The sequence below is a fragment of the Lonchura striata genome, chromosome 4A (genome assembly GCF_050655825.1).
Source record: "Lonchura striata isolate lonStrDom1 chromosome 4A, ASM5065582v1, whole genome shotgun sequence".
In the NCBI taxonomy this organism is placed as follows: Eukaryota; Metazoa; Chordata; class Aves; order Passeriformes; family Estrildidae; genus Lonchura; species Lonchura striata.
The window spans coordinates 8641777-8663401 of NC_140742.1; the positions used below are offsets into that span (position 1 = coordinate 8641777).

General features: G+C 40.6%; 1 protein-coding gene across 15 annotated transcripts in view; it reads right to left on the reverse strand.

Annotated features, from left to right (window-relative positions):
* The window catches only part of IL1RAPL2 (interleukin 1 receptor accessory protein like 2), a 410823-nt gene that overhangs the window by 185466 nt on the left and 203732 nt on the right, over positions 1 to 21625 (reverse strand). For 4 of the 15 annotated variants that reach the window (XM_085571056.1, XM_085571055.1, XM_085571058.1 and 1 more), the window contains one exon: positions 6936 to 6971. The exons of the other annotated variants lie outside the window; for them this stretch is intronic. In XM_085571056.1, coding sequence (XP_085427182.1) covers positions 6936 to 6971 — 36 coding nt within the window. The remainder of the gene's footprint in view (positions 1 to 6935; positions 6972 to 21625) is intronic. 15 annotated transcript variants of the gene reach the window in all.

The window sequence follows — 21625 nt, forward strand, 5'->3', positions numbered from 1 at the left end:
GCTAATGCAGTCTCCACTGTGAGTGGGGCTCAACATGGCTTTTCCAGGAGCAGAGCTGGGAAATTGTGCTCTGAGAAAACATTACCCCAGCTGCTCCGAGACACTGCAGCTCTGAGGCTTCCCGGGTAACTACAGTGGGAGTGAGGAGCCTTTCCCCTCTCAACACACAGCAAAAGGCAGCATCAAACACACACTGCTGTGCCCATCGTGCCACTGCTGCAGGAGGGCCACCCCCTGCATCCCTTCAGCCTGTGACAGCATGAGGCAAAGAAAAAGGAGTATCTCAATCTGGTATTTAAAACATGAACATGTCAGGATATTCCTCACTCCTAACTATAATTTTTTTGCTGGTCCTTATTTACTGTCTTCTAAGACTTGAGGATACAGCAGGTGATGTCTGTTCATTCATCTTTTAGAAGAAAGGGCAGGAAAAGGAGAGAAAACAGAAGTGGAAAATATTTCCCAAAGTTTTGTCCATTAAATCAAATCAGAAACTTAAAAAATTTAAAAAAAAAGCATACTTCATTCAAATTTCTTTGCCTGAATTTCACCTTGAACAAAGCCCTTGGTGAAACCTCACTGTGTCTGGTGACTTGGAGCATTCAATGTCAAGCTGCTGAAGACTTCAGAAAATTCCTCTCTGAGATGCCAAGAGGAGCAGCAGGTAGAGAACAGTCTGAGTCACTGCAGCTGTCCCAGGACACCAGCCCTGAGCCAGCTGCACTTCTCTCCAGCAAAATCACTGGCACTGGGCTATAGAGTAAATAGCAAAGCCAAAGAATTGCTGAAAGCAGCATGGAGGGGAGGGGACCTCAGAAAACCTCTGATTAAAGGCAAATTCTGTTTTAAAGATTACTTTGAATTTTGGCAGATACTAAAATTTGTGGATGACTGTTTCTCTGAGAATGGCAACTCACCAGGACACTGCCCATCAGACACCAAGGCAGAGCCCACCTGCCAGACAGGCAAAACACCATTAACTGAGGGTATAAAATCTACATTTTAACTCTGTCAAACAGGAATGGGAACTAGACTTTTCCATCAAAGTATTCAGAGTACTTTTCTTATTTCAGGCCAGCAGAACAAACATATGAGGAGGTGTTTTAGGTTTGTATATCATGACTATGACCTTCCAGATACTGCACTGATTCCAGCAGTAATATTTTTCACAATTCCCTGTCACACCAAAAAACTCTACCTGCATTATCTGAATGCAGGCACTCGCGGGAGAGAGCATTAAGCAGATTTTCACAAGGTAAGACAGATTCAAACAGATGGACAGCCCCTGCTTTTTGAGCTGTACCATTCCACGGGGCTTCCTTTAGCCAATTTGATCACCTCAGAGGAAAGGAAGCTTTACACCTGATGCATCTGTGCTGAAAGACCCCCTGCCTTCAAAACGACTTTTCTGAGTGTTATTGGAAACAACAACATTAAGATAATGACAAGACTGGCAGTGAGAAATTCACAGGGGATGCAAAATAAATGAAATCACTTAGTATTATAAATACAGGTTGAATTTCACGTGTCTTACATGTCAATTACTCATGTGAACTTCTGAGACTTTATTATTAACAGGTTTGTTTTGGCAGAAGCTATAAAAATGAAGAGAAAAACCCAACAGTGCTATTTTAAACTTGTACCACCACACTGCAGTTTGCATAGCTGCAAATAAAATGGAAGAATTTTTTTTATGAGCCATAAAATGGCTCTGCTAATACCAAGAGGCATTTACTGAAACGAAAATTTTGAACAAGCCTGCATCAGGCAAGCCTTATTTTGATTTTCCCAATTAAAAAAAGGACAATGAGGACCCATATAGGAAAATGGATGAGCTCTGTTCAAGTATCAGTTCTGGTGGATCATACATTAACTGAACTTGTCAGTTTTGAGGTCAGCTGTCATTCTTCCCAAATTGCTCCCTGAGCAGATCACAGAGCAGATGGAAAAGGCCAATTTGACAAGACTCTTTGGCTTAATTATAGCATTAGTAAGACAGCATATGGAGTTGGTATGTACTGTAGAATTTTATCCAATAACTTTATTTCTCACAAATTCAGTGATCTGGTTCATTTGCCTTTACTTGATCTTCAGTACATACATACACTAGAATTTAATTATTCTTACCTGGGCATTACTAGGCCAAACTTTCTTATCAAGTCCAAGAGCGGCACATCCACACTAATGTTGAAAGAATCACAGAACATAAATTCTATATCAAATACAAGATCTTTTCCAAAACATTAGTATTTAAACTGACCCACTGTTTCCTGCAGTAATGATGTCAGGCCCATCGAGTTACCCTGGGAGAGATGAGAGATGCCAGACTGGTCTAGTGACAAAAACGCTTTGTATTCCATAGACTAGCACACCCCAAAGAATCATCTCATGGCATATGCCTGCCCATATGCACAACACACCCGCTGTGCTAGCAAATATAGCAAAAATAGGTCCACCAGGAAGAGTGGATCACACAAAATCCCTAACACTACCTGGAAGCATAGAAGGTTTATCACCTTATCATAGCACTGCTCCATTTGAAATCCTCGGCTTACAGAAATCACTGCAGTGTTCACACCTGCAAAGTAACTACCTATCAACAAGAGATTTAAATTCTTGGCACTTATCTCTTATCTTCTGCTGCAAATTCTTTAGGAAAGGTGAACACCAAAAGAAATTGGTAGTTCAGGTTCTCTAAATAGTGCAGTGACCTATGTCAACCACTCCATTTGCAATGCTGATAAGTTGTTCAATGTTCAGATCAGATATCAGGATATGTTAGAGATGCTGACACAAACTACAGAACCATTTGCCATCATGGTAAGGCAAACTCTAACTGGCCTGGAACCATCACTAAAATTGCCCAAAAGATGTTTTGACTGAATCCCCAAATCACTGCCAAATGTATGAAAAACAGGAAGCCAGAAACCACAGCTTCTACTTGATTATTTAATATCTTTGCCTATTTTCGTAAAAGAAGGAAATGGAAAAAGGACAGAGCTGTCAAATTGTGAGAGAAAGTGGTTCATTTCCACTGCCTTCTTTCTAAGCAGTTCAGCTTTTTCCTGCTGAGCCAGAATGGGACAGGGCAGAAGTTTGAAATGACAGAAAGAGGGAAAAATTACCACCAATAGTACAGAAAAGTGTTTGGTTTCTATGATTTCTAAATAGAAATTTCAGGGAAAAGCTTAACTTTGATATTTCATAATGAAGTGAAATAGAAAATTTCTCTTGTAGAAATATCACCTCTGAAAACTGAGTTTTGAACCAGATTGTGTAATTTTTAATCACCTCTCAGCTTTTTCCTGAAATACAAAGGACTCTGAATGCAGCTACTGGACCTGACAAAGCACACTGTCAAATTTCTTTCCAAAGTTACTTAGGACCCCCATAACATCTTTGACACCTTTTGTTCTTCCCTCTACTTTCCTTAAAGATAAATCTGACTTAAATTTAAAAAATAAGGATGGAAAAACCAAAATAACACATGAACAAAAATGTAACAGTTCTGAAAAGTTCTCACTGCGTAAAACATTGAAGTGTCTGATTTAAGAGGCTGGTTTCTCACACTGCCACATTATCAAATGATCACCATCAGCCTGCAGTTTAACTACTTAAATTTATAATCCTAGTGAAAATAGATGGATGGTGTGCAATCACTCTTCATTTGTTTCCTGGGCATGAACCAAACCCCATCTCACCAACAGGCAAGCAGGGACAAGCTCAGAGGTGCCACGGAGTCTGCCAGTGGGTGCTCCCAACTCCTCAGTGTTTTCCTCACCTCTGAGACCCACGGCACACCAGAGTGTGGCCAGTGATGGGGTTTGAATCCACAGCAAGCACAGCCCTGCTGCCAAGAACAACCAGAATCAAATAGCTCTGACAAAATAACATCAAACACAGAAAGAAAATGAGGAACACGTGCAGCAGAATATAAAGGAATAGCTCCTCACAAGGTTCTCTCTCTACCTAGATTCTTGCTGCACTCAGTCTCAAACACACATAAAACTGCAATTTAATACTTCCTCCAATGCTGAGAAGAAAAAAGAAACTAAGTACTGTATGTTTATAACTCAAAACCACAGAAACGTCCCCTCTGAATGATTTTGACAAAGCAGAGGTCAGTTTTGGCTGCTCCCTTTATATCTACTCTGGTATCCATGGAATCCACACATAATGCTGCAGTAATTACCCCACACAAAGAAAGTCACAATTGGGCCTTAGTGTGAAGATCCAAGTTAACTGCTGCTCTTCAGACTTCCACCCTGACACAACACAGAACTGAAGTTTCAATACTTACATTTTTGTTAGAGAGAGGCTGTAGAGGGTACTACTTTCTCAGTGTTGTAGCTTTTTTCCCATGTTTCCACTAAGACTTACTTGACTTAAATGTAAAAAATCAGGAGTAAAAAGATTGAAATGCTTATGGTTGGGGCTTTTGAAAGACGTAGGGAACTAAATCTCATTGGGAATTCTGAGCCTACAAAATCCAGTACTATATACAGAGGGCTGCACTTCACCCTCACAAGATCATACATTACAGAATCCTTACTCCATGCATATTTTAGCTGTATTTTGAACAGTCACAATTAAGCATTATAAAATTACTTCAATCTGTAATGCTTGTTGACATTTAAAAATTGCAATGTTCATGTCAAAGTTTATCAACTTTCATATACAAAACCTAGATGTTTTGTGTATGAAGCATCTTGTTTTGTCAAACTTGTCTTGGAATGATTTAATATCATCCTGTTTTATCCAAATGGCTTTCCACAACGAAGTGCATTTTTCTGAAAGACAAACAAGAGCCACCAATTAATGAGACACAGCAGTAACCTTCCAGTCAGCTTCAAGTACCACAAGTCAAAAACATCTTCCAGAAGTGATTCCACACCCCCACAACTCCCCAAGGACAAATGGAAACTTGAAAGAGATATTTCCCAATCACAGCAAAAAAGCACAGGTGAAAGGCAATTTTTCCACTGATGCCTCTCCCAAGAAACAAATAATTCCTCCTTCATCTCAGGAACACAGGACAGACTTTTAGATAACCTAAAAGAGAAATTATTTGGGGATGTTTAAGCAGGAAAGATATAATGCTTCTATCTAACACCTAGTTGTTATGATTAGAAGCCAAACTGCATTTTCACTAGAAGAAACTTACAAGGCAAAATTGGAATGTTTCCACTTGACAAATATAAAAAATCACACAGGGAAAAAATGCCCACATAGGTTTTAAATGATGCTTTAGATTACTCAGTTTGACATTTCAAAATTCAGGATTCAGCTTGTGCTGCATCCTTCACAACAAGGAAGACAGGCTGCACAGGATAATACAGGATGAGGTTATTTGCTACTACAGGCAGGACCTGGATCCTACTACATCCTTACATACAGCCTAAATTAAATTGGCTACAAGAAGCTGGCTATTGGTACAATAGGCAATATCATTCCTTTTAGCTCCATAGAAATATTCACCCAAGAATTTGGGTTCAAATCAAGCCACATTGTTGTATGTGAAGCAGCACAGAGCTTCACACACTGGGAGAAGAGGAAGACTCTGAACAGCACAACAGCATCATTGCTTGTTAAAACAACAGCCCAAATGTTAAACTCATCCCAAATACAGGCACCTTGCTGGGGATGACCTGACTTGACTAAGGAACATACATGTAAGCACAGGTGCCATCAGCTCACCTCACTCCACTTCCATTGAACAAACAGTTAATAAATCTCTCAGTTGCTCTTTAGAAAAAAAGATCACAGCCAAAGCCTCCTAGCAAAAAAGGTAAGTATTTATAAAACTTATTTAAATGTCAGCCCTCCCTTAATTTTCCATTTTTCTCCCCTGGAAGCCATGGGGATTTTGCTATTGCACCAGGACAAGTCTTTGCCCATGCTGGAGCTGCTTTGGAACTGGCAGCCCACACTCACTCCCAACTCTTCATGAAAGTTATGGATAATACAAACAGAATAGACCACTACTGAGATTAACTCAATTTTAGCAAAAAGCGTTCACAGCTAGAGAAGTTTATCACCATAAATACACTGGTATTATGCGAATCTTTTTGATAACATTTTGTTTCCCCCATTTTTACATTATTCAAATTATAGTCTGTGTAAATATTAAAACATGATATCTCAAATGAATGACAATTTATACATCCATCCTAACTGAAATTACATGATACATGATTTTTCTCTGTTATAAATTATCCAAAAAATCTTCCCTTCTCCCTATTACTCATGAATTGAGGGATAAAAACTTGCATCTTAGTCTGACCCAGAGGTTAGGTTGGTCATATTACTTTGAAGATGAGGAGATAGTTGAGGATGCTGAATCACCAGTCAAAAACTCTATCACTTTTTCCACTTAACTGGAGATCTCCAGTCACAGAATTTCAAACTTTCCTGATCAAGGGAGGTTTATATTAGATATTAAGAAAAATTTCTTCACTGCAAAAGTTGTCAAGCACTAGAACAGTCTTCTCAGGGCAGTGGTAGAGTCACCAGTCCTGCAGGCATTTAAAAGGCATCTAGGGAAATGGTTTAGTGGTGGCCTTGGCAGTGCTGGGTTAATGGTTGGACTCAATGATTCTAAGGGTCTTTTTCAACCTAAATGATTTTGTGATTCTAGGATAATAAGAGCACTGGTCTGCAAAAATATGCATTTTCTATCGATTTTCTTTACTGAAATTCTCTTTTTATTTATTATTATCTCTAATCAAGTGTGCAGAGTTTTTATAAAACACAATGAAGCCAAATAAAACTGTTAGTATGTTTAACTGGAGGAATTCACTCACTTTATGGATTTTCAGCATTAATATTAGATTAACATTAATTGCATAATTATCATGAAAGAATCACAAGCAAAACAATTCTGAAGCAAAACTTTAAATAGCTCATGTTAATAGGAAGACTGAGATAATACTCACGTTTCAGAGTTGGATGCAGCCAGTAATGTTCACAGGCTGGGGAGAGGAGTGGGGAGATAATCAGTGCTGCTTCCTGTAGAATTTGTTGCTTGATCCCTCAGAAGATTTAATTATGCTACTTAAGTCTTGTAATTTGAGTTTTTTGGACTAAAACACTTATAAAATATTTCTAATCTATTTCATTGTTCAGATGCATGGCTCAAGTTCATTGCCTGGTGAGGATGAAGGATGGCCTGCACCTCCCATTTATTACACATCTCTCACCAGTCTGACCAGGAATCTGGCTCTCCCAGAGTCTTTACACACCTTTTCACCATCAAAACCCTACTCTGTGGCTTTTTTGTAAACATAGATTTTGCTCAAGTTTTGGAAGTACTCACTCAAAACAAAAGCAGAACTTCACATTTGTGACATGAGCTGATAGAGTGATGATGAGTAAAGGCAAGATGTGAAGGGTCAGGAGTAAATTTCAGGTGGAAAATTGTGCCTGAAAAGGTAAAGTCAAGGTGGAAAAAAGAGTCTGAGGACTGCTGTCAGAACTCAATTCAGAGCATCCCCATTTCAGTTCAAAATTAGCTATGTCTGAACTACTCAGAGTTCTGAGAATTCTGGCTTCATTTTCACAAGTAACTGCCATGATTTAAAGTTAATAATTTGATCTTGGAGATATTCTGAAGTTAAGAAGCTACCCAACATCTATTACTTTTGCTACCGTGTTGGGAACATGATGCCTGAAGCTAAAACAATTTTTCTCCACAGCAGTCAGAGATCAGGGGAGGGAGGCTCATTACAGATGTGCACTTCTATCACTCTGGACTACTTCCAGCTTTCAGCTCCTGCTTAGATCCCTTCATTCATCCTGGATTATTGGCAACTGGAGGATAATTAGTCCATCATTGCTTGGGAAAACTAGAAGGTTTTCTATATTTCTTTCCAATCACTTAAGCTGGCTCACAGTAATACCTTATACCATAATTTTGCACTTTACTCTTATTAAGGTCTTTCACCCTCTGTTTCTTAACATTGAGACACTAAGCAATTACTTGGCTTCAATCTAAAATAGAAGTTACATCACATTTGAGCTGATGTCTTTCAGCCAACCTATGCCAAATACAATTTGCTTAGAAACCTAAACTTATCTAGCTGAGGTTGGATAAGAAACTTGCAGCAAGTGCTGCTTTATAAATAAGACTTGTACTCTTGCACAGGGGAAAAAAAAGAAGTCTAACACAGGAACCTGAGAAAACCTGACTCCACATGACCAGAGACTTTCAACTGTATCAATACACTCAGCCAAGAGGTTCTGCTAATTAAAACCAAATGACTCCTTACAAATGGAGCAGCAGTTTAGTTGGGTTTGAGTAGGCAGCATGTGACTCTCTGCTTTCAGTTCCTGAAAAAGTGACAGACATAACAGACAGACGTTGAGTAAGAAGCTGCTGCCTCCACAATGTGCCAAGGGCCAAACTTCAGCTTCCTTGTAATGCCTCTGATTCTGAAACAGCATGAATGGGCTAGAGGTTTTTCTCCCTGAATATATTTATAGCCCTGTTAGAATTATTCTGATGGCCACCAGCTGCGGTCTGCTGATGGAAGAAACCCTCCACTGGGTTCTTCCCAAAGTTGCATTTGAATTGACCCAAGGAAAAACAGCAAATTTTAAACTAAGGCGCTACAGAGGTACCTTAGCATGGCCAGGAAGTGTTGGATGTGTGTAAAAGTCTTTCAGAATATTTACTGTATACACAAGATGTTCTTTTCGATGCCATGCATGACAAAGAAAAATAAGATCTCCCTTCCTCACATGTTAGTCATACTTCTGAAACCGCATTTAGTCCATTTAAAGCAGAGGTAGTTAAAATACCACAAGGATGGCAATCACATGAAATAGCACAGATGGACTGAGAGCAGGAGTAATATTAACATCAGCTACATGTTAGGGTTAGACCTGTAAAAATGATATTTTTACAGGTCATAAAAAACCTGTAAAAATATCATTAACTTCTTACACATCAAGCAAACTGTTTCAGACTAAAACTGTTCTCTTATAATTACTCTACACTGATGACCATCCCTAGCATAAATTTCAGGTAATCAGTGTCTCTCAATATGTGACCCTTAGTAAAGATGAGTTCCTGGTGCCATGAGAGCTATATTGAAAATATTTTAATAGTGACACAAACAGGAAATAAATTCCATATTCTCCAAGGTTTCTGAAAGCAAAAAGAAAATAACTTAAGAGAAGGCAAACTGAAAAATCCTTGAAAATTTAGGAATCATGAAGAATAAAAATAAAACTGCTTTTTGAAGTAGGTTTTGTGAAATTTCCAGAGTAATTTAATTTTCTGTTAATTCTTTCAGACACCATAGGAATTGGTTGTCAAACCCACACACACAAAAACCCAAATAAAATCCCCCACTATTCCATTGCAAATTATAATTTCTAAAGCTCCGCATGATCATCACCAGTTTACTTCCTATCGTTTCTGAACACTCAGAGTGCCAGATGTAGAGTGCTTTTGCTTTGTCTACTATCCAGTAAAAAGCAGTTATTTGTTATCATTAGAGACCCAGCAGAGATACTTTGAGAGACTTTATTCTGTTGATAGAAACCAATTTGTTGTAAAAAGGGAAATCTGGGTTCTTGAAGTTCACTAAGAAAGTTAAATAGGATATCTATCTCACTATCTGGTGTACTTACAAAATGAGTTTATTAATCTATCACATATAATTAGTCTTTTTTGTGACCACAGAAAGAAAACAGGACAGCAAGGCTTGGAATTTATGCTTGAAGCTTGATAATAAGCTGGTAGCTGCTTTGCCTTCACAGGAGTCTCTGGAAAGCTCACAATACCAGCCCTCCTCCTTAAGAAGGCAGTAAAAATCCTGGGGCTGACCCTGGGGAGTTATTCCCATGCTAAATCTAGTTGAGAGCAGGCCAAACTACTTGTGTGTTCTGGGATGGCAGTGGGTGAATTTCCAGGAGTACATGGGCTGGAGAGACTCTACTTCCCAGGAATGGCATCTGAGTCCCAGGGAAATTAGAAGACAGGAGCCTGCAGACTGAGCAGGTGTCAGACCCAACCAAAAACCTCTGCTCCTGGGGGCTCAAACACTCAGGCTCAGGCCAGCTTTAACAGCCCACAGTACATCCCCTCCTCAACAGGTTCTGCTAGGTGCTGAGCTCAATATTGTCTCCTTCCCATAACAAGCAAGTTTGCACAGTGTTTCTCTCTGCCAGTCCTTCATTCTGGGCACATCAAATAAAAAAAAAAGGTGAAAAGCCATACCAAGAACAAAGACCAAGCCATAATTGAAAAACTGACAACTTCCCAAATCAGATGTGACTGTGACCCAAATCAGAAGGGGAAGAAATAGTAATTCATCCTGGCACGCTAATTAATTATCACACAGATTGCTTATTGATTTTCTTGTGTTCACTGATACCTTATGAAGTACATTCATTTCATCCAGACTTCTCATAGAATGGCAGATGCTGATGGCTCAAAAGCAGACACAAATTCACAAGTAGGTCAGGTGTCCCCTTCTAGAGATGGACAAGGCCAGGGCAAATCCATTCATCCACAGCACCAAATCTCAGCATCAAGAGACTCATCTCCAGTCCCACTCATAAAAGCTAAATTCTTCAGTAATGATCCCCCAGTGAAGCAAACTAGCCCTTGCCAATAAAGGTAGTCAGATTGCCAAGGTCATAACCAAACCACTTCAGCTTCTTGAAGGTTTCCTGCACTGGACAATAGCCCGAGTTCCTAGAGAAATTATCTAATAGGACATTTTCTAATTATAGAATTAATTACTGCCACAGAATAAACGGCAGAGGCACATCAGGCTGAAAATAATTATTTGTACAATTAGCTCTTTCACATCAAATAAACATTTACAGCTATTCTCGAACTGGGAATTTATAAGATTAGGAGAGGTCCCACTCTCACCGCCCCCTGCATATCCTGCCACTACAACCAAGTAAAAGTAGTTTCTATGTTCTCTCTAAAACAGTATGACCATATTCCATTTAAGTTGTTGGATTTCTTTGGAATTTTATGGGTACTAAGCATGCATCCTCACTACAAAGGTTTTAGTCTCCTTTGTTGTGTTTTGAGTGGGTAAAAAAACCTGTTTGCAATGCACGATCCCAGGCAAACTGACTGTTCTCCTGACGTGCCTACAGCAGATGTGTCAGAGAGATCAAGGAAAATTCATGTGGACAGCGACTTGTTTGCTTGTGCACAGGGAAATAGCAATGGTCTCATTTCCAGCTCTTTGCACAGTCAGTACAATCATCTTCATTACAGTGATAAAAGCAGCCTCTGAAGATGTTTCTGTCTAGTAAAAGACCTGTTGAAGAGGGAGTGTGAACAACCTCAGAAAGAGGCTAGCATACCAAAGGGCTAATTTTGTGGTTTAAAAACAAATATGAGTGAGCCAGCTAAAGCATCTACAAAGTTGAATAGCTTTGAGCATGGGTCTGTTTACTGGACTCAGCAACAATTCAAAAAAACATTAACAGAACCCAAAATTAGGATTAGCTCCTGGTCTGTCATCATACCTTCAAAACTGCCAGCAACCCATGCCATGCATACTTCCCTCCAGATTTCCCTGTCAGGTCTGTCCCAAGTCACAGGCATGTACTTGGAAAGAGTGGCCTGGTGCATTTAATGATGGATATCTGGATCAAACCAGTAGGTCTACTCATGAAAAGTAAATGGCAATTAGAGTGTGCTTTCCCTAATCTAGAAGAAACACAAGTAATCCACTTAAATGAAAATCAATTTTGGATGTTCCTTTATTTCACTTCATGGTCTGTGAAGATCCTTTCTTTTCATGCTGTCATGTGAATGGTATGCAATTCCCACACTAGCCATAGCTATTCCTTTAGAAAAGTAGTGAAGGTCTTAACTTTTTAATACAAATTATTCCTCAGGAATCTTTAGCTGCTATTCAAGCAGTTTAATTCAAAGAGTTATATCTCTCATTCGGGAAACTTTAACTGACGCTAATCAGACCCAGCTATTTTTATTATTAATGTATAACAATAGTAATCCGGTGTGACTAGCATCTTTAGCCAGAGTGTTAAGGCCTTCCACTCCCTAAAGTGCTATTTAGTAATAAAAAATTAATAGTTTTGCATAATCTACTTATGTGTGCCGCAACTACTAAAGATGAGCTGCAGCATTTTCTTCTCTTTTCTGAGCCTCAGCACAGGCATACATACCCTAAAAATTAACTGATGCATGTTTGTGAGCTGATGGGAATGTTTCAGTGTGCTGGCCACAAATGCAGCAGGGATTACATGGAAAAACACAGTCCCTGTGATAACTTACACACAAGCCTCAGAGTGATAAAAGATCTGGCACTTTTCATCCCATTTTATATTTTGAAAGATCCAACGAGGCCTACACGTGGCAGCTCTGGCTCTTTTAAACCCTACTGGCTTCATATCCCCTCCCACAGGTCAGGCTGCACAAGCACAGGACCTGGCCTCAGTCCGTAGGGGTTTATGCAGAGGAGGCAGCCAGCCCAGAGGTTTACACAGAAGGCTGATGTATCAATACAATGAATGTACATATTTTAGCAGTGACCAAAGCGTTACAAGCAGTGAACTTTAAAAGGATGCACAATGCAAATTGCAGTCCAAGCACAGTCCAACCACACAAACTCATGCAAATAGGTTGTGGAATACCTTTCTTCATCTTAACTGGACGTTGTTGCTGAAGCATAACCAGACTGTTATGGTATCACCCTCTCTCATCAGAAATAGGGCACAGAAAACCAAGCCCCTTCACTGTTTAATTTTGAGTCAAAGGCAGGATGCAGGGAAGAGCTCTTGTGATGTTTACAGGAATTAGGCCTTTTTATGCAAGTTGTTCTCCCCTTACAAGATGCACTGACGTGTCTCCTTATTTCTGAACTGTTTCCAGCAGAGCTCGGAGCTGATCACTGTGAGAGCAGCGCGGCCGCCCGGCCCCTCAGAGCCCCGGCACAGGGCAGCTCCTGCAGCCCCTCAGAACCAGCAAAGGCTGGCTCCCAGACAAGGGAAAAGGCTCCATGGACTGACAAAGGCTCCAGGGACTGACAAAGGTTCCACGGACTGACAAAGGCTCCATGGACTGACAAAGGCTCCATGGACTGACAAAGGCTCCATGGACTGACAAAGGCTCCACGGACTGACAAAGGCTCCACGGACTGACAAAGGCTCCACGGACCAGACATCAGTCTCTGACATACGGCCTCACCTCAAATGAACAGCATCCACACCTGTACTAACAAGTTATTTAGAAAGCTCCTGGAAACAGGTTTTTCAAGTCTCTTTTCAGATCTTCACTTCAGTCAAGTGCATCCCCTCATGCCTGAGATTTAACAGGAGCCTCCTTCATTCCCATAGTCCTGTCCACAGGCTCACTGTGGGCAACACAACACTGTTGATGGAGAATTAGGCTGGTGCACAGCTCTCCTCACTGGGGCATTCCAAAAGAAATCACCAATTTGCAAAATCACCCTTACCTCCAGGGAAAAAAAAGCAAAACAAACCAGAAAAACCTTGCGATACCAGCTTTCCTGTGACAGCAGAGACAGCTGGAGCAGGAGCAGGGCCAGCCAGCGCCTCATGCAGCAGCTGAGGGAAGCTGGGAGTTACTGGTTCCCCAGAGGGGAAAATGAAGATCCCAATCTCAGCAATCAGCTTGTAGGAGCTTTCATGCAGCTGATAAAGCAGCTCACTAATTCTTTTCCACTTTGCCTGCAAACAATTTTTGCCTGGAACCAATTTTTGCCTGGAAATCTTTCTGCCTTAAGTTTTAAGGGCTTCCTCCCTCCCACAATTAATTTCACTTTTTTCTTTAAAGCTTTTTGTCCAGCTTTGAAATGAGTTTCACTAATACAAAGTGTCTCGGAGAAAAGAGCTTCTGAGTAAAACTGAACAAGATTTCCGGTCATGCATTAATATTGATAGCCTTAAAACAATAACTGTGCATCAGGTACAGGATAGGATATTTTTCTGTGCAGCTAATACAGATAAATACTATGTCATTACCACAAAATCTATTTCAATTTTATAGGAAAAAACTAATTAATTTCATCCAAAGAGGCAAGAGATTTCTATGTCTAAAGCACACAGGAACAGTGACTCACATTGTCAAGTGCCAGGCAGCTGCTGCAGCCCAAAGCTGGCAGCTCCTGGAACCAGCCAGCCAGGTGTTAGCAACTCCATGAAAAGTTGTGCCTTCCCTTCTACAAGCAGGGCATGCTGGTTAGCTCTTAGAAACTGGGGTGTAAGGCCAGGCATGCTACATAACCACAAGCAGTTTTCTCACTGTAATTCAGCTCTGGCTTCTATTTCCCCAGGATGGAAGAAGGATTTTGCTAATCCCAGTTGTCCCCCCTGGTCCCCATGTGATACCTGCTGAACTCTGCAAACTACAGTCTGCTACAGGATGAAAAAAACTGATGCTGCCCTACATTAACAAGTCAGGCTGTAAAGTGGCATGTCAGGAACTGTAGATGATAACTACATTCCTACCTTGCATGCTATGAAGTTAAGGTCAAGAGCAGTCCAAACCCTGACCAGGCTCTGAAACCTCCTGTCACTTGAGCTCCCTGGAGAAGTCCTCTGTGCAGAGCATTAAGCATCCTGTGTAAATGGAGCATGGCATTTCATCTCACATCAACAAGAGGGACTGAGGAAGAAACACTGGCTTTATGAGCAGAAAGCTTCCTGTGCTAATAAGATACAGCATTTGAGACACTGGCACTTTTTGAAGTCATATTCTTTCCATATTAATTTTGGCTAATTCAGTGTGACAGTCTCTAATGTGATCTGGCTCTCATACCCTACTGGTGATGACTAACACTAATTCAGTCGGAGTCTTATGTGACAGGATAGGTGGAAAACTGATAATGTGGTAGAAGAGCAAAGTGCTTTCTAGTAGACTTTTCAAGGACCAGATTCAGGTCTACTTGTGATTTTCAAATAATCAGATAATGTCGCCACAAATAAATTAATACATATTCTGATGTATCTTGATGTGTAAGCACCTCTATTTTTATGTTGACTTTTTTCCTTGTGCTAGATAAATACATCAAGATTCTTTAATAACCCTTTATAAGGCAGCTTTATTAATTAGAAATTATTTTCCTAATTAATCCCAGTTCTTTTGAAGCACCATAATGGGATATCTTGCAGTAACTGCTAGTAATGGATACAACAAACAAGCTGCCTCTCTCTCTCCCCTCTTGGTATTTCAGTGCTTACGTATTGATGCTATTCCTCTTAAGCACAACTTTGTATCTTGGGTGCATGTTCAATAGGTTCTCCAATGTGAGCTTACATGTTCAGAGCTGCTGCTCTCCAGGCACAGCTCTCCACCCACATAAGCACAAGCTACATTCTTAATCTTAGATGTATCTTCAAATTTGTTCAAAAGAAATTAATGTAACCCTGTTGATGGAGCTTGCATCAATCATTATTTATCACTTTGCCAACATCTAATCCTTTTACCAACTTGATGAGAAGAATTTTTTATTTTACTTCACTGAAAAACAAGTGTGGTAGGACCAGCACGGTTTTTTTTTTGCAGAACATCCCAGCTGCTTGTTATTCCCCATTAAATTTTGGTCCTTTGAGAAAAGCACAACATTAGTACTTTTTTGGTCTCTAACTATTTCACATAACTTGTGATCTGAGATATAATTCTCCATTTCTCTAAAGACTATAGCTGTAAGAACTTCTAATTTGAACTTTGCAAATTAACCACAGCAAATAATCATTCACGCAGGATATCCCATCAGTAAAATGTCACATTAAATTAGTGACTGTCCAGATCAATGGGGTTTTTATTGAGCAGGATCCCTTATGAAGATATTGATGTAATATTGTCAATCCTGGGAACACATAGAGCACCAGATTCATAAGCACAGGTATACATTGCTGCCTATTTGTAACCCTATCAAAACAATTATCTGGCGTGCAAATTAATTATGGAGATAAAAAGTATGATCATAATAGCAATATCCTCCTACTCCTTTTTGTTTTATATTATAGCAAAGAGATGGAAAAAAATCTAGCACTGGTTATGCCCTAACTTTTTCACAGCCTGGGAAGATAGCAAACACTAATTAGAAATGCAACTAATGTCACTAAAGTAGCAGGACCCTCCACTTCTGCAGATTACACAATGCTGTTTGATTTTTTCCCTGAATACAGCCCTTGCTACATGAACAGAATCATTGTTTAGAAACCAACTGGACAAAACTTACATTGACCATAATGAGCTTTGGCTCAAATCCTGTGTTGATTTGCTTTAACCCACAATAAAACTGAGAAACACAAAGAGCTCTTGTAGCTGCCCATGTAACACTTGAAATCAGAGTCAAAGCCTGAAGTTCAACTGCTTAAGCCAATGTATGCCTGAGTGCTCCAGAGATCTTGTTGGTATAAATGCTGACAAGCTCTTTTGGAAAAGATGTAAGTGATTTCTGCCACAGATTAAAATGAACAATGGCCAGACAACACACATTTAGGAGTGCTGGGAATCACAGCCACATTTGTATCACTCTTCAAGAAGCAAAATTATACATCAATTGTGTTTACTTATGGAATATATAGATCTCTGGCTGATAGCACAGAAGAAGATATTTTCTCTTGCTTGCCAGACACCCAAATGCATGGCCAGGGCTGTATCTATGAATATTTGTGGCAATTAGACAGGAATACTGTTCACATGGTCCTCTGCCTTTATCTATATAACTGTAATTCTATTCTAAAATCTGACAGGTCATCACTCACCACGGTCAGCCTTTCACTGAAACTTCCTTCCACACATCAGTGCCATCATTTGAATTGATTTAATTCCACTTTATTATTTCCCCCCAATGGACACAGACTTTCCATTTGTCCCCATGCCTTAGCCTTACAGGGCTGTGTATGCCTTTTAAACATTTTTCCATGAATTTAACTAATTGTGAGCCATGAGCGAAGAAAAGAGGAGTTTCACATGACTGATCAGGCAGGGGATGGCAGTCAGCAAAACAGAACTACTGGCTTTCCTCTGAGAGCACACAGAATCACAGGCTGGTTTGGTCTGGAAGGCACTTCTAGAGGTCATCCAGTCTGACTCCCCTGCAGTGGGCAGGGACATCTTCAATGAGATCAGGTTGCTCAGAGCCCTGACCAAGCTGACTCTGGAGTGCCACAGACGCTGGGAAACTGAATGCACAGCCATGCTCCTCTAGCAGGATAAGGCTGAAACTTATCATAAAGAGATTATAATATGCATGTCAGGGACGGGGAAAAGAAAAAGTAGTGCAGAAAATAAAGCAACGTAGGAAAGCAGCATATACTGCAGCTGAAAAGCAGCAGCTCATCTCAAGGATCAAACACGTCTCCAGGTCCCCTGCTATAAAATAAGGGAAATCTCACAGAAATATCAAATACTGAAACTTCCTAAATCAACCACAAAAAGTCAAGTTACACACTTCTTCAGGAGATCTTTTCCATAACGCACCCAGGAACCAAGCAGTTCCAAGTCTTCTGGGATTCTCTACTCCCTCCTGCAAAGTTAATTGTGGGACTGAATTGGTTTTTAAGTTAAAAAGCTTCTCATGCATATTTGTACAGCACTGGAAGCCAGGTAAGAAACCTCATCCAGCATGACTACCCATGATGGCCCAAGGAAATAAAAGAAATGGTATAAACCTGTACGGAAAAAATACCTTTAAACAGGCAGTGAGCATAAAAGTCTACATAAGAAAAGAGCTGAGACTGCACATGTTCTTTCATCATAAAATAATGCTAAAATATTGAATGTTCTATAAAGCAACAAGAAGTTTTATCTCTTGAGTTGAAAGTAATGACACATTAGTCTCTCAAACTCCCGCTCTGAGAAATAATTTTATCACCCTCTCAATAAAAGCAATCAGAGAAAGACCCAGTTTTTTGCATTTGTGCAGTTTCGCTTTATTGTAATTTTCATTTGTCAACTCTAATTAGTGGGCTCACTGAGTATCTCTTGATATTCTCCAACTTTTAGTCTCTTTTCAAAGAATGTTCCAGCAGCATCCTGGGATGAAGATGTGCTTTTAATGGGCAGCTACAGAGAAGCATACCTAGCTTCAGAAGACTGATGTTTTTTCACACTTCAGTGAGGAATTTCAGACACAATTAAAAGAGGACAGAGTACCATGGTATCCTGGATACAGGTTACACCAGGTTAAGCAGCTTGAAACAGGTACAAGTTGAAATGTGAAAGATTTCAGAACAGACTTTTGAAGCCTCAAAAAAGCACAACACACCCAGAACCTCTGGATGGCAGAAAGCTGCTCCTGGAGTACAAAGTAAAACTCCTGGAAATAAAGACATGTTTTGTGACAGTAGAGACAAGGGCTGTAAGACAAATCCAAAAGCAGTGATAGTTTTCTATAATTTTGGGGTAATGTCTTCTTGCTGTCTATTTTTACTAATGACTTCCTTGAGCCAAGCTGAAAGTAGTGAGCAAAGCCCACTTCTTCAGATTACCGTGAACTGAAGAGCTAAGATGTGGAACTAAGGATCTAATTTTCTGAATCTTATGATCCTGGAAAAATGAAATCATCCACAAAAATAGGTAGATTTGCCTTTCATGGCATTTCTGGAAGGCCAATAATTTCCTTAACAAGAAGATCATGTCTTTGGTCATGATCATGTTGAAACAAGCTGGGAGAGGAGCAACTGAAAGCAAGTCAGCAAGTGAATTCCTGACAGCTCAGAAACCTTTGCACAGAGTTCAGCTGGTTGTGCCCTTTTATACCCCACAGGCAGCCAAGTTCAAACTGCACAGGCCTTGGGCCACCACGGCTGATGGCTCCTGACAGAGCAGGTTTCAAGCATTCTGCAGATGGCTCTGAGGGGCTCAGCAGCCCCTCTAATTGTCACTCTTTGGAATTATTTCTGTGTGCATGAGCACTCAACTGCATATTAAGGCCCTGGTGCTCATCTCTCTCTTGAAAAGATGCATTTCAAAGCTGTCCCAGCCACTTGGCAGGTTCCTGCTGGGGCAAAAAGGGCTCTGGATGAGGTTCCCTTGGAGAGGGGATATCCCTGCACACAAACAGAGCAGGGTGCTCCCAGAGCTGGAGCCAGGAAGCCTCACTGGGTGAAGACCTATTTTGTGTTTGAGAATTGAATTTAAAGTCTCCTGGCAATGCCAATGCCAGTAGAGCAATGTGAAAAAAGCCCATTTTCATCTCCCAGAGTCTGTCAGTCCTCAGGCATTTACAACACGTGGTCTTCAGAGTTCACAGAATAAAATACAATAGATTTCCTAAAACATATTTACAGCTAGTGGCTTCACTGTTCTAAAACCAGCATTTTTAGTCATCATCACCAAGATCATGATCCCTTTAAAGAAAAATAAAATATTTATTTCCTTAAGTTAATATATGTTCCGTGCAAATTGCCACTGCTTCATTTCCAGGAGCTCTGTGTGAATATTCATATCTGAACTACACAGACATAACTTTATTTACTGTAGAAAAGTATATTAATACTGATTTATTTAAACACTTTACCAAAGTGGCAGTTTAGTTTAATCAAATACTGAAATAATTGGATTATATTTGATTTTAAACTTTGAAAACCCAACTCTAAGATTTATCAAAGACTGAATTTAGCAAAGTTCTCATAATGAAAAATTGATATTATAAAGTGGGGCTTCACTGACTTCCCTGGCACATTGCCAAGCAACAGACCTTTTAAAAGATGAATTGTTCATGCCTGCGTGATTCCCCAAGTGCTCTGCACAGGGGTCACAGCTCCCAAACACCAAGGCAAGTAGGGCCAAAAGCACCAGGAGGGAAATACTGTTCTGCAGCAGAGTGAGGGAAAGGCACTGCTCTCAAATGTACAAAGCTGCCTTCCCAAGGGCGAGTGCTCTGCCCACCTGCTCCTTCCATCCTAGCCCCAAAGGTGAGTTCTTTCCTGATGGGGAGAAGAAAAGGGGCAGCCAAACTCTTGCAGTGAAGTGCCTGCAGAGAGCTGTGGGGAACCTCCCTGGCTCTGAGCAGATTTCCCAGGGCCTGTGCTCGGAGCAGCCCTGACTAATCTGCATTTAGCAATGCAGGGATGCTCCTGCTGCCTCTCTTAGGAAAACTTGCAAAAGTCAATTATTGAACTACTCCAGATGTCCAAGCCTCGCTGGAACAGGGCAAGCAACACGTCTCAACGTTCCCCCCCTCGCACAGCCCCCTGAATATCAGGCTAGCCCAGAGGTCCGAGGCTGTGAGGGGAGGAATATCAGGAGATGGCAAAGATTTCCAAAAGAGGCTATTACCCCAATATATGTTGGTTCAGCTCTCTTTATTCTGTGATGTCCTGTGGAGAGTGGGGCAAAAGAGGACGAACAGGAAATGTCAGGGGTCAATATAGACTTTGGACAGGGTGGGCTTCCCTGGCTCTCCGCCAACCCCATTGGGGCAGGAAGGAGGGGTCCAGGGTTATCTTGATCAGAGTCACAGGGCCCTGGGGAAGGGAGCACAGAGTGCCCATGGGCTCACTGTAATAATACTGCTACTGAAATTTATGTATTTTTTGTCATTTCATTTCAGTTTTCCAAATCAGAGAATGCTGAGGAATTGGATCCAAGGCTATGCCCTGGCTTTACTGCTGTAGGTTCTCTTCCCTGCTGCCTTATAGCTCCATGCCCATGGAGACAGACCTCCATCAGAAGCATTTTCAGCCTAAATCCATTAAATTTATCAAGGCTCTGGATGACATCCCTATGGTCTTGCTGATGGATACCATGTCAGGATCTATTCCTACTCCTCCAAAGCAGCTGAGGAGGTGGTTTGCACTACTCATCTGGCAATCCCATACACAGCACCTGCGGCATGACTTTGTGGTCTATCTCCAACAGCCCTCTTTGCTTCTCCAAAACACACTCCAAGGGTGAGGACTGAATAATAATCCTCCAGTCTGTGACCCGTGGGAAACAGTGTGTGCAGAGTCTGCAGTACAAACACAAGAAGCTGACAAATTTAAATAAACAAAAGCCCTTGCAAGGAAAGGCTAATACAGATACACTCACACTTAATTATTTTTAAAATCTTTTCTCAGGAATGTAAGAACAAGGAAGCAGTGACAACTGGAGGAAAACCACTACATCTAATTAAACATTTAAAATTATCTTCTAGAAAGAAATCTGCCCCATTTTATGGAATTTTGTTCATGTTAAAAAAAATCCCCTGGCAGAAGCAACAAAAATAGAAGGCATCTAAAAAAGCTGAAATTCTTGTGACAGCTTGTCAAAGTATTCTTCACCAACAAATTATCAGAATATTTGTGTTTGTACAGAGAGGTAAGTTCCTATACCTAAATAAGCTAATTATTGCAGAACACACATTTAAAGTGATACACTGTCCAAACATCATTTTCCCCAGAATTTCACCACTTTCCATAAGTGAAACCTTTGAAAAGCATTAGTAAGAACATGTGGAAATTAAAAAATGCACACTGTCTCAGCTGAAGCTGAACACATCAGTTGTCAAGACCAATTCAAACCAAAACGTTCCCTCCCAACCAGTCCCTCACTGCCAGCCCCAGTTAACACCCAGCTGACAACTCGGGGGGAAGCCACCCAGGCTGCAGGTCTGCAGCTGCACAGGAGCCTTTAGCAGCCTGCACTGAGAGGTGCAGGGCTCAG